The 13,504-nt window shown below is 49.3% G+C and overlaps 1 protein-coding gene across 5 annotated transcripts in view; it reads right to left on the minus strand.

The window, feature by feature from the left end:
• Positions 1-13,504, minus strand: part of LOC118372996 (protein capicua homolog) — a 79,526-nt gene that overhangs the window by 3,580 nt on the left and 62,442 nt on the right. For 2 of the 5 annotated variants that reach the window (XM_052490076.1, XM_052490075.1), the window contains exons 5-20: positions 13,373-13,484; positions 13,025-13,207; positions 12,771-12,909; positions 12,411-12,589; positions 12,119-12,257; positions 11,679-11,776; positions 10,566-11,523; positions 10,312-10,451; positions 9,938-10,098; positions 9,274-9,464; positions 5,675-6,217; positions 5,249-5,583; positions 4,903-5,060; positions 4,597-4,748; positions 4,301-4,435; positions 174-338 (exon numbers count right to left, since the gene is read on the minus strand). In XM_052490076.1, the coding sequence (XP_052346036.1) occupies positions 174-338; positions 4,301-4,435; positions 4,597-4,748; positions 4,903-5,060; positions 5,249-5,583; positions 5,675-6,217; positions 9,274-9,464; positions 9,938-10,098; positions 10,312-10,451; positions 10,566-11,523; positions 11,679-11,776; positions 12,119-12,257; positions 12,411-12,589; positions 12,771-12,909; positions 13,025-13,207; positions 13,373-13,484 (3,788 nt within the window). Of the gene's footprint in view, positions 1-173; positions 339-3,952; positions 3,994-4,300; positions 4,436-4,596; positions 4,749-4,902; positions 5,061-5,248; positions 5,584-5,674; positions 6,218-9,273; positions 9,465-9,937; positions 10,099-10,311; positions 10,452-10,565; positions 11,524-11,678; positions 11,777-12,118; positions 12,258-12,410; positions 12,590-12,770; positions 12,910-13,024; positions 13,208-13,372; positions 13,485-13,504 lie in introns of all 5 variants that reach the window. The other 3 variants (XR_008088108.1, XM_052490077.1, XM_052490078.1) reach the window with 3 other exon arrangements.

Genomic DNA, 13,504 nt, shown 5'->3' on the forward strand with positions numbered 1-13,504 from the left:
ATTTTTTGGTCACTACATGATTCCATAGTTTTGATGTCGTCACTATTATTCTACAATGTAGAAAATTGTAAAAACAAAGAAAAACCCTTGAATGAGTAGGTGTGTTCAAACTTTCGACAGGTACTGTATATAAAAAGCTATATGCAAGTGTGTGTATGTGTGTCTGTACTGACCTGACGGGAAGAAGCCATGCTCCTGGAAGAGCTGCATGACGAGGGCTCGTCTCTGGTCCAGGGTGCGTCTCAGAGAGGAGTAGGGCACCTTGTCAAACTCCAGCTCCCCCAGGATGTCCTCTCCATCAGCACCTGTCCCTGGAGGGGGACACACAGACGGGGGGGCTGACAGACACACACTCTGGTTAGTCTTTTATATAAAAGATTTGTGTAAACATGGAACATATATTTTAGGATTTGGAAGAGCAGTTTATTATACAGCGCAGTTTTCAGACCCCTTGACTTTTTCCAGTTTTGTTACATTACAGCCTTATTCTAAAATCATCAATTTACACACAATACCCCATAACGCCAAAGCAAAAAAACGATTTTTAGAAATGTTTGCCAATTTAAATATCACATTTACATAAGTATTCAGACACTTTACTCAGCACTTTGTTGAAACACCTTTGGCAGCGATTACAGCCTCGAGTCTTCTTGGGTATGATGCAACAAGCTTGGCACACCTGTATTTGTGGAGGTTTTCCTATACCTCCAAAGCTCTGTCAGGTTGGATGGGGAGCGTCGCTGCACAGCTATTTTCAGGTCTCTCCAGAGACGTTCGATCAGGTTCAAGTCCGGGCTCTGGCAGGGCCACTCAAGGACATTCAGAGACTTGTCCTGAAGCCACTCCTGCGTTGTTGTCTTGGCTGTGTGCTTCGTGTTGTTGTCCTGTTGGAAGGTGAACCTTCACCCCAGGCTGAGGTCCTGAGCGCTCTGGAATAGGTTTTCATCAAGGATCTCTGTTCTTTTATTTTATTTATTTAAGCTTTATATAACCAGGAAGGGCTCATTGAGATTTAAAATCTCTTTTTCAAGAGCGTCCTGGCCAAGATAAGCAGCACCAAGTCATTACAAAAATTACAGACAAACATGAAAAACTACAAGTAATCTAGTAAAAACCATAGAATTCACTAGAGTATAACAAAATCAAAAACAGTAGATTAAAACATTGACAGGTCAGGGAATCAGTCTCAAGATCATTCATCAGTGATTTAAAAATACCAATCGGGACAGGTTCTTCCAGTTTAAAAGTATTCTGTAAGGCGTTCCAAGACGATAGCGCAGAGAACATAAAAGCCCTTTTACCAAATTCAGTTGGGACATCTGGAACAGTTAGCAGGATAAGGTCCAGCGAACGAAGAGAGTACCCACCACATTTCTGAACAAAAATGCACAAATAAAAAAGGTAGTAAACCCAAAATGGCTTTGTAAATAAAAGTATACCAGTGCCTGAGCCTACGAGTGACTAGAGAATGCCAGCCAACCCTGGTATACAAAGTGCAGTGGTGCTTAAGGGTTTTTCAGTTTAAAATAAATGTCAAAGTGCCATGGCAAAGAGTGTCAATTCATCTCAAACACTGAGCGGAATCGTTCATACATAAAATATCCCCATAGTCTAGTAAAGGCATAAATGTAGCTGATACTAGCCTCCTTCCAGCTTCAAAAGAAAAACAGGCCTTATTCTTAAAATAAAATCCCCAATTTCAGCTTCATTTTTTTGTAAGTTGTTGAATACGCAATTTAAAAGAGAGGCCGTCATCAATTCAAATTCCAAGATATTTATGAGGTTACAACCTAAATCTTCTTGCCCCGACAGGTAGTAATAGCTGAAAGGTTCAGAGGTCTATTTCTTCCTTTAGAAAAAAACATTAGTTTTGTTTTGTCAGTATTGAGGATACGCTTCAATTGACACAAGGTATGTTGAACAGTATAAAAAGCCGTTTGCAAGTTCTGGAAAGCTTTTGTAAGAGACGAGGCACAACAGTAAATAACAGTATCAGCATAAAAATGAATTTGCGCATTGGATGTTTTTGTCTAAATAATTTATATAAATAGTGAATAAGAGAGGACCAAGTACAGAGCCTTGGGGCACACCATTCAAATTTTAGCTGTTCACTCACAAGGGTTTCAAGTATTTTTACCAGGGCTGACAGCTTTGAGATTGGCCTATAATTATTTAAAAGAGTTGGATCTCCCCCTTTTAAAAGTGGTAGGACAAATGCTGACTTCCAGATTTTCATTACATTCCAGGGTTAGATTGAACAGCTATGTAAGTGGTTCAGCTATGAAATCAGCTGACAGATTTAAAAAGCAGGGATCCAAAAGATCAGGACCTGCAGGCTTTCTCTGATCTAAGGATTTCAGGGCTTTATGTACCACCTGCACTGAGAATGGCAAAAAGCTAAAAGTTTGACCAGCTCTCACTGGTTCATCCACACAGGGTTGTACAGAGACAGGACACTGAATCAAACAGCCTACCAGATGATGCAAAGTGCTCATTTAAACAATTCAGCATTTCAGTTTTGTCATATACAGCAACAGAGTCCTTCAAAACACATGACGGTAATTCATTAACATTACTGTTACCAGACATAGACTTTTAATAGCCTTCCAAAACGTTCTAGGGTCATTCAGGTTCGTAACTGCCTAAAAATAACCCAGTCAGCATCAGAACATGATTTCCTTGCTTTAGCCCAGGCTAGATTACGGTCGTGAATAATACAAGACAGCTCAGAAGAAAACCATGGATTATCCCGCCCTTTAACCCTGAACCTGCGGAATGGGGCATTTTTGTTTACTATTTGGAAACAAAACACCATGAAAGAATTTCCAGGCAGTTTCCACATCGGGGATAAACTCAATCTGGCTCCAGTCAAAATAAAACAAATCATGAAAGAAAGCCTGCTCATTAAAACACTTCAAATTTCTCTTAAGAATAAAACGTGGGTTTGTCTTAGCAACCTTAGTATTTATAACAGCAACAACCGCACAATGGTCACTTAAATAATTACAAAAAACACCAACCGCAGAATATTTATGTGGAACATCTCAAATCAATCAGGGTAAATTTATCTGGGCATTTAAGATTTGGGCGAGTGGGTGAGTTAATCAACTGGATAAGATTCATAGAATTACAAAACATCTTTGCCTTGATCCTGACTAGTCTCCCAGTCCCTGCCGCTAAAAACATCCCCGCAACATGACGTTGCCACCACTGCGCTTCACCGTAGGGATGGTGCCAGGTTTCCTCCAGACGTGACGCTTGGCATTCAGGCCAAAGAGTTCAATCTTGGTTTTATCAGACCAGAGAATCTTGCTTGTCATTGAGAGTATTTAGCTGCTTTTTGGCAAACTCCAAGCGGGCTGTCATGTGCCTTTTACTGAGGAGCGGATTCCGTCTGGCCACTCTACCATAAAAGGCCTGATTGGTGGAGTGCTGCAGAGATAGACCCTTCCAGAAGGACAACTGCCATCTCCATAGAGGAACGCTGGAGCTCTGTCAGAGTAACCATCACCTCCCTGACCAAGACTCTAATCCCCTGATTTCTCAGTTTGGCCGGGCGGTCTTGGTGGTTCCAAACTTCTTCCATCTATGAATGATGGAGGCCACTGTGTTCTTGGGAACCTTCAATTCTGCAGAAATGTTTTGCTACCCTTCCCCAGATCTGTGCCTCGACACAATCCTGTCTCTGATCTCTAAGGACAATTCCTTCGACCTCATGGCTTGGTTTTTGCTCTGACATACACTGTCAACTGTGGGATTTATATAGATAGGTGTGTGCCTTTCCAAATCATGTCCAATCAATTTAAATTTACCACAGGTGAACTCAAAAGTAGTTGTTGAAACATCTCAAGGATGATCAATGGAAACAGGATGCACCTGAGCTAAATGTTGAGTATCAAAGCAAAGGGTCTGAATACTTATATAAAAAATAAAATAAATTAAATCGGAAAACCTGTTTTCGCTTTGTCATTCTGAGGTATTGTGTGGAGAGTGCTGAAAAAAAAACATATTTCAAACATTTTAGAATAAAGCTGTAATGTAACAAAATGTGGTTAAAGTCAAGGGGTCTGAATACTCTCCGAAGGCACTGTACATGAATAAACCTTACAATAATATAATAATAATATATGCCATTTAGCAGACGCTTTTATCCAAAGCGACTTACAGTCATGTGTGCATACATTCTACGTATGGGTGGTCCCGGGAATCGAACCCACTACCCTGGCGTTACAAGCGCCATGCTCTACCAACTGAGCTACAGAAGGACCATGAGGGTGTGAGCGTGTCTGTGTGTTTCTACCTGGTCGGTCGAAGGTGAAGACGTCTCCCTCACACTTGGCGGCACTCTTGGGTGTGCTGGGCTCCGAGCTGCAGCTGGAGCGCCTTCTGCTCCTCCTCTTCGGAGACACAGGGTCCTCTGTGGACGAGTCCAGGTCTGGACAGAAGAGGGGATGAGAAAGACACAGACGATTCGCAGATCCCTCTACTTCAGTGGCGCACACTGTAGCAAAATGTTATGCAACAGAAAATGTAAATCTCAGTTGTCTGTCTCCCTCTTTCCTTCAGTCCTCTCTACCTCCACTCTCTCTCTCCTACCTGTGGAGTTCTTCCTCTTGCGGCGGTAGCTGCCCAGAATGGCACGGGGGGAGGTGGCCAGGCTCTGCAGGGTGGGGGAGGGCAGCACCTCCTCTGGCCTGAACTCTGGTAGCTGAGCAAAACGCTCCTCAAAATACACCTCCGACAACACCCTGGGAGAAAGAGGGGGATGCAGGGAGAGAAAGGAGAGAAACACATGAGTAAGGTACCTGAACCCTTTGAAGTGTCAGGATGACTCAGGGATACTCACTAACAAAAATATTTTAGAAATTGATAGATGGCGTGTCTATACTCAGGGTAACTCACTTATCCACAGAGTCAAAGGTCCTTTTGAGTGGCGGGGGGCGGGCCTTCACCTTCTTGGGAGGAGGGGCGTCTTTGTCGCTCTGGGGAGGTGGCAGGGCAGGGTCTGTACCCAAGGGAGGGGGCAGGGGTGAGGAGGGGACGGAGTCCTTCCACCCGGACTGTATGGGGCAGAGAGGAGAACAAGTTTAATAATACAGTATGCTGGGAGGGTTTTGTTTTGGGACACAGGGTGTAAAATCAGAAATGTATGTTATTTTCTATGAATGTGATCTCATTTGCATTCTCTGATTATTGAGAAGAAAAAACAAAACAATCCATCAGGTCAATCTCTCCATCTCTCTCTCACCTCCTTGTTGCTGGCCTCTGTGCTGCATGTGTCAGTGTTGTCCCCAGGGTCGTGTCCCTCAGGGGGTCTGTCAGAGGGGGGCTCCTCAGCAGTGTGTGTGTGTTGGGAGGGGGACGTCGACTCCACAGGACGCTCCAGCTCAAAGGAAAAACGACTGTTGTCCCCAGTGTTCTCTCTTTCTTTCTCCCTTTCCCTCTCTCGGTTCTTCTCCCTCTCCTTTCCTCGGCCTCCTCCCTCGTAGCTGCCCACCGGGATGTTGGCAACTGTGGCTTTGATTTTCTGAGGGGTTCTCACCGGGAGCTGGGGATGTTTGGGGGTGCCTGGTGCGCTGCCTGCTGAAATATGTATATTACAAGTTCTCATATACTTGCATTTGTTAAGCATTAGATCTTTGTTCGAAAAACAAGGAGGGCACCTTAGACTTACTGGAAGTGTGAGAGGGCAGGGGGGGGCTACAGGGCCGCAGTGACAATGAGGAGCCACTTGGTGGTGCCACTAAGCTGCTGCTTTTATTGAAGGTCTGGGCTTCCCTCTCCGTCTGTCTGTCCGCCTGCGTGAGGGTTGGCCTGTCCGTCTGTCCGTACGCCTGTAGCTCAGGCTGCGTCTCCGCTGGTCTGTCTGCCACTTTCTCTGACTGAGAGTGAGACGTTCTGTCCGTGGGTCTCTCCCCCACGTGCCTGTCTGTTTGTCTGTCTGACTGGAGCTGGGTGTGTGTGTGAGTGTGTGTGGTGGGGGTGGCGGGGGCGAATGTGTATTTGGGCAGGATGTGGGTGGACAGACTGGAGGAGCTGGAGACTGTGTACACCATGCTGGGTGGCCCGGTAGCCATGGAGACCACCCCAGTTGCCATGGTGACGCTGGTAGGGGGGTAGATGGCGGTGATTATCTGTCCCACTGAAGCAGAGGCTGGGCCAGAGGGGAGGGAGGGGCAGGTAGGGGACTGGACTGGGACCTGAAGGGGAGGCTGACCTGGAGAGAGAGAGAAAGAGTTAACACCCTTCAATGGCCAGAGTGTTTGGCCAGAGTGTACGGCCAGAGTGTACGGCCAGAGTGTACGGCCAGAGTGTACGGCCAGTGACAGCCAGAGTGTACGGCAAGTGACAGCCAGAGTGTACGGCCAGTGTACAATCAGAGTGTACGGCCAGTGACAGCCAGAGTGTACGGCCAGTGTACAATCAGAGTGTACGGCCAGTGACAGCCAGAGTGTACGGCCAGTGTACAATCAGAGTGTACGGCCAGTGACAGCCAGAGTGTACGGCCAGTGTACAATCACAGTGTAAGGCCAGTGACAGCCAGAGTGTACGGCCAGAGTGTACAATCAGAGTGTACGGCCAGTGACAGCCAGAGTGTACGGCAAGTGACAGCCAGAGTGTACGGCCAGTGTACAATCAGAGTGTACGGCCAGTGACAGCCAGAGTGTACGGCCAGTGTACAATCAGAGTGTACGGCCAGTGACAGCCAGAGTGTACGGCCAGAGTGTACAATCACAGTGTAAGGCCAGTGACAGCCAGAGTGTACGGCCAGAGTGTACAATCAGAGTGTACGGCAAGTGACAGCCAGAGTGTACGGCAAGTGACAGCCAGAGTGTACGGCCAGTGTACAATCAGAGTGTACGGCCAGTGACAGCCAGAGTGTACGGCCAGTGTACAATCAGTGTACGGCCAGTGACAGCCAGAGTGTACGGCCAGTGTACAATCAGAGTGTACGGCCAGTGACAGCCAGAGTGTACGGCCAGTGTACAATCAGAGTGTACGGCCAGTGACAGCCAGAGTGTACGGCCAGTGTACAATCAGAGTGTACGGCCAGTGACAGCCAGAGTGTACGGCCAGAGTGTACAATCAGAGTGTACGGCCAGTGAATGCCAGAGTATACGGCCAGAGTGTACGGCTAGAGTGTACGGCCAGAGTGTACGGCCAGTGACAGCCAGAGTGTACGTCCAGAGTGTACGTCCAGAGTGTACGGATAGTGACAGCCAGAGTGTACGGCCAATGTACTGCCAGTGTGTACAATCACAGTGTAAGGCCAGTGACAGCCAGAGTGTACGGCCAGAGTGTACAATCAGAGTGTACGGCCAGTGACAGCCAGAGTGTACGGCCAATGTACTGCCAGAGTGTACAATCACAGTGTAAGGCCAGTGACAGCCAGAGTGTACGGCCAGAGTGTACAATCAGAGTGTACGGCCAGTGACAGCCAGAGTGTACAATCAGAGTGTACGGCCAGTGAATGCCAGAGTATACGGCCAGAGTGTACGGCTAGAGTGTACGGCCAGAGTGTACGGCCAGTGACAGCCAGAGTGTACGTCCAGAGTGTAAGGCCAGTGTACGGATAGTGACAGCCAGAGTGTACGGCCAATGTACGGCCAATGTACGGCCAGAGTGTACGTCCAGAGTGTACGTCCAGAGTGTAAGGCCAGTGTACGGATAGTGACAGCCAGAGTGTACGGCCAATGTACGGCCAATGTACGGCCAATGTACGGCCAGTGACAGCCAGAGTGTACGGCCAGAGTGTACGGCCAAAGTCAGCCAGAGTGCACAATCAGAGTGTACGGCCAGTGACAGCCAGAGTGTACGGCCAGAGTGTATGGCCAGTGACAGCCAGAGTGTACGTCCAGAGTGTACGTCCAGAGTGTACGTCCAGAGTGTACGTCCAGAGTGTACGTCCAGAGTGTACGGCCAGAGTGTACGGCCAGAGTGTACGTCCAGAGTGTACGGCCAGAGTGTACGGCCAGTGACAGCCAGAGTGTACGTCCAGAGAGTACGGCCAGAGCGTACGGCCAGAGCGTACGGCCAGTGACAGCCAGAGCGTACGGCCAATGTACGGCCAGAGCGTACGGCCAATGTACGGCCAATGTACGGCCAGAGTGTACGGCCAATGTACGGCCAATGTACGGCCAGAGTGTACGGCCAGAGTGTACGGCCAATGTGTACGGCCAATGTGTACGGCCAGAGTGTACGGCCAATGTGTACGGCCAGAGTGTACGGCCAGAGTGTACGGCCAGAGTGTACGGCCAGAGTGTACGGCCAGAGTGTACGGCCAGAGTGTACGGCCAGAGTGTACGGCCAGAGTGTACGGCCAGAGTGTACGGTCAGAGTGTACGGTCAGAGTGTACGGTCAGAGTGTACGGTCAGAGTGTGATAACCTGTTTCCTCTAACCTAAAGGTTTTGCTCCTGTTCTCAAAACTGAGGGGAGGTTTCTTGTTGCAGTTCACAGGGAACTTAAAAAGTGCAATATAGTTTCAAGTTTGAATGTCACATGCACAAGTACAGTGAAAGGCATTTCTTGCCAGCGCTAACCAACACTGCAGTAATCAATAACAATGTAATACTAAAAATAACAAGGTGGAACTAAAGCACACAAGATGGAAAATAAGAAATAAGAAGAACATGATAAAGTAAGCAAGCAAAATGAGGTTGGAGCTTGCAAAACGGCAGCCATCCAGTATCCATCTTATTCTAGATGTCCGTTAAGTGGATGCACTGACCTGTAGAGCCCTGCACGGGCATGCATTTTATGCCTGAGCCAAACCCATGCCCTACCCAGGCCTGATTGCATCTGGCAAATTTAAAGCCAGGCCCTGCCCTGCCCAGCCCTGCCCGAAACCTGAAATAATGCCCTCCGTTAAGTAAATCCATTAGCTGCTCCTCATAATCGGTCACTCTGCTCATGGAGGCTCTGGCTCTGTGAGTATCCATAGTAACTGCTTTGCTCGGGCTGCTCTGCTCAATGACGAGACATGAGACTCTACACTACCACAAGGGACATTCTTATTTTCTGTTAAATAATCTCTCCTGCTTTATATTGAACGAGGTTGAAGCATTTCTGACACCATGTTATGATCTGAGTCAGACATGACTGTACTTCGCAGCAGAGCACGAGCAAATGCCTCAGCTTCAAAATGTTACTGATCAATTTAGTTATACAGGAGCCCTGCCCGTACCCTAGTTATTGATGAGGGCCCTACCCGGCCCTAACCTGATGTATAATGTCAGGGCCCGTCGGGCTCGGGTATCAGAACTCTACTGACCTGTGATGAGGGGTTGGACTAGGTTCTGTCCAGGGGGGGCTATGGCTGTAAAGCCCAGCGTTGCTAGGGGCGACGAAACATATGCAGATCCAGGGGTGGGCTGGGCCTGCTGAGGGGAGGAGGAGCCTGTTGCTGTGGAGACCAGAGGCAGAGCAGAGGGAACTCCTGGCGTGGACTGGACATAGGTGATCCTGTGAGTGGTGAGAGAGAGAGAGAGAGAGAGAGAGAGAGAGAGAGAGAGAGAGAGAGAGAAGAGAAAAGAGAGAAGTTAAGGTGAAGAGGTAAAGAGAAAGTGTGTATGAGTGAGAGAGAGAAGATGATAGATGAAACAGGCAGTGAAGGAGGAGAGAGAGAGAAAAAAAAAGGAAAATAGAACATGAACAAGGATGAAAGGAGGAGAGGAGAGAAATGGTGCAGTGGGGGTCAGTGGGTGACGGAACAGTAGATGAGTGTGTCTGTGTGGTGGAGCCGAGAGGCAGTGAGGGGGCGGCAGGCAGGCAGCAGGCACTGCAGAGGAAGAGGCAGCCTGGGCCAGCAACAGAGCAGAATGACTAACACACAACACAAGAGCTGCACTTCTTCCAAAACCATTGTGTTATGTATTATGGTAGGGCAGCAGCGTTAATAGTGCACTGTTAGATTGAGTTGGTCTGTGTCCTCCTACCTGGTTGGTGGGGGCGGCAGCAGCACAGTCTGAGATGGGGCAGAACCTTGGTGCAACACTGTGGCCGTTCCCACGGTAATGGGAAAAGGGCACCCATGATGCCCTGCCCCGCCTTGCTGGAGCTGGGATTGGACAACAGGCATGGGAGCGATCTGGAAGATCTATCAGAGAGAAAAAGAGATGGAGAAAGAGTGAGAAGATATCTGTGTATTTAGTCATTCACCTGGGGTAACTACAAGTGTAATTAGTTAAATTATTCTATGATTACAAGGACTAGTAAGAATGGTCATGTTGGGGCTCTGACAGCCCTGGGATACAGAATAAACCTACTGAAATCTCAATGTCTTGGTCTGTCTGTCATCACCACTGCTTACCTTGCTTCCTGCTTGAGCTCCATTCTGGACAGGAAGAGGTGGCGCCACGAGGGGGAACTGTTGGGCAGGGGTGGGTGCCGTCCTCACTGTTGCCATGGGAAGCAGCATCTTGCCCTGTAGGACTGGGGACTGGGATTGCACTAAAGAGTGAACGAGAGAGGAAAATATGGGTAAGGTTAAGCCTTTTTTGAAAACAGTGTCACAGTTCTCCATTTATTAGAGTTTTGGTGTACGATTATCTCCCCCCCTCTCACCTCTGGCTCCCGGGCTGACCACTCCCACGGCTGGGCTGGAGGCGTATCCCATCAGCGAGCCCAGCCCCACCTGCTTCCCATTGGATATGGACATATGGGTGGGCGGAGCTGTCGGCAGGTTGAAGATACTGTTCGGCAGGTTGTGCAGTTGAGGGGAGGGGCTCTTGGGATTGGAACTGGCTGATAGGGTGGGCAGGATGTATTGGACCTGTGTGATGGCTTTGCCCCCGGGGGATGCCAGAGATGACGAGGAGAGGAACTGGGGCTGGAGCAGGGAGAGGGGCAGGGGGCCGTTGGTGTGGTTGTGTGTGGGGGCAGAGACAGGGGCGGTGGGGGGCAGCTGGTGGTGGGAGGACGGATGGGGGGAGGGACTGATGAGCTGGACGGTGGACTGGCTGTGCCCCGGGAACAACAAGCTGTTCACTAGCCCCCCTGGACCTGCCCCTGCACCTATGGGATTGGGTGACGATGAGGAGTAGTAGCCGGGCCCTCCGCTTCCTGCTCCGGAGCCAATCAGAAGCTGCGCCTGTTGCAATGGGAGGGACCTCCTGTCTGGTGGGTGAGGAATGGATGAAGCTGCTCCGTCTCGGGGTTTACTAGCGATGGGGACTGGCGTGCTCACGACCGGACGAACCACGTTGGTCACCACTGTAGAGGCCACTCTGACAGCCCCCAACCCGAGGAGAGGAGACAGGCCAAGGGGGGCAAGGGCAGAAGGAACTGGGCCTCCGGGGCTGGAGATGACAGAGTGGCCTGAGGAGGACAGGGAAAGAGAGAGGGATGCCACTCCTCCTCCATCACCACCTCCTCCCTCTATTCCTCTCTTTCTCCTGCGGTCTGAGAGCCCCCCTCCTCTCTCCTCGTCGTAGCGTTTGGAAGGGTAGGAGGAGAGAGAGACGGAGCGTCCGTGGGGGGTGGGCTGGGAGGAGGAAGAGCAGATCACTGGAGCAAAGACACGCTGCAGAGACAGAAAGAGAAACAACTAAATGTCTGTAGCAGAGTGAAAACAGGTCTAAAACATGTTCCACTTCTCTAAATAATGGTACTATATCAAGAACATGATCAGTCAGACAACTGGAACTCAATCTAGCCTTGATAAAGGAAGAGACTTACCTTGCGATCGCTCTCGTTCCCAGAGGCGTTGTCACTGTCGCTGTCCGTCACTCTCTCCTTACACTTCAGGTCTATGGAGCTGGCAGGGTACGGGTCCTCTGTAGGGGGAAAGGGGAGTGAGAGTACTCATGGTTTATGTGCATAAACACCCATTTCTAACTTCCTCTGCCAGTATATTGTACACGTAATATGCATGTCTGGGAATCGTTTGTGTGGAATTCCCTGTGACCAGATTTCCCGTAGGGGGCAATAAAGGTCTTTTGAATAGAATTTCTCAAACTGTACAATTAAGATGATGTCATTATGGGAAAAGAGCTACTGGTAGTATTGTGTTTCCCAGCAGTGTAATAACCTGAGTTTTACATGTTTATAGAGGCATAGTCCAAAATAAGCTTATAATTGTTGCGTTGTTGAGATGTCACAGCAGTTTAGTTTCTCACCGATGACATCGTCGTCTCCCTCCTCTTCACAGATGACCATGCGTTCCTCATCACTGGTCATGTCCTCACTGACCCCCCTCTGAGACCGGGACAGGGTCTGGGCGTGCCCCGAAAACTGGCCACCACCATCCCCACACATCTGAGAGAGGAAGAGGAGGAGGGAGCCAGATATAAAACAACAAAGTGATGGATGAGAGGGACGGGTCAAAATTGACACACCAAACTAAGAAACATGTTTATCATTTGAGGAAAGCGGCTGTGGTGAAAACAACATTATGTAGTATGGCCTTACCTGTGACAGTTCAGCCAGGGCCTGTGTGTTGCCCCTGTCACTCCTCTCCAGGCTGTGCACGGCACTCTGGGAGAAGGCTCGGGGGCGGGGTAGCTGACCTAAATGCGCCTCCCCTGGATTCCGCTCAGACACACCCAGCAGGCCAGGCCCCACCCCTTTCAGCTCCACACCATGGGGCTCTGAGAGAGAGAAAGTAAGGGGGAGAGAGACAGTGGAGCATAGCGAGAGGAGAGAGATAGATATTCAATCATAATGTTTTAGTGATGACAAAGCTCAGAGGAAACCTTGGCAATCAAATGAACATCTCTTCCTTTCTGTTATCTCTTATTTGGGTGTATTGAGCAGCAGTGTGTGACTCACCGGTGGTCTCAGACATGCTCCTTTCTCTAATGTCTTTGCCCCCCGGCCCCGGGAGCCCTCGGCCATCAGAACTAGACTTCTTCCTGTCTTTGTTGCACCACTTCCAGTCTGGGTGGGCCTTAAAGTGGGCCTCCTTCACCTGAGAAAGAGGAGAGAGAGAGATAGAGGATGAGCAAACAAAATACATTCATTTTTTGACTGCTTAGTCAGGTCAGACTAAACCATTGCACTAAATTGGTGTGTGTGTGTAACACCTGGAAGGCGAGGTCGTGATATTTCTGCTTCTCTTTGGGCCCCAGGGCATACCACCACTCGCCCAGGATCTTGCTAACCGTGCGGTTGTCCTGGTTGGGGTGCCTCTGGTGCACCAGCGCTCGATGACGCTTACTGAAGATCATGAACGCGTTCATCGGCCGCCTGATGTGGTCCTTCTCCCTCTGAGAGGGAGGAAAGAATGATTAGATGAGAGGGTGAGAGAAAGCCAGAGCGCCTTGCCAGGGATGCTCCTCTTTTAGCAATGTGATTAAATGAGGAACGGAATGTATGACAAGGTAAGAGATGAATTGAGAAAATGAGTGAGCAAGAGACAGGTGAGAGGTTACCTTGTTAGGGCTGATTTTGTCCCCATCTTTGGGCAGGGCGCTGAGGGACTGAGTGCGTCTCTTCACAGGAGTCACAGACAAGGGCTGCTCAGGAAGAACACTGGGGAAGAACCTGAGAGACAGACAGGTGGA

The sequence above is a fragment of the Oncorhynchus keta genome, chromosome 31, assembly GCF_023373465.1.
Source record: "Oncorhynchus keta strain PuntledgeMale-10-30-2019 chromosome 31, Oket_V2, whole genome shotgun sequence".
Taxonomy (NCBI): domain Eukaryota; kingdom Metazoa; phylum Chordata; class Actinopteri; order Salmoniformes; family Salmonidae; genus Oncorhynchus; species Oncorhynchus keta.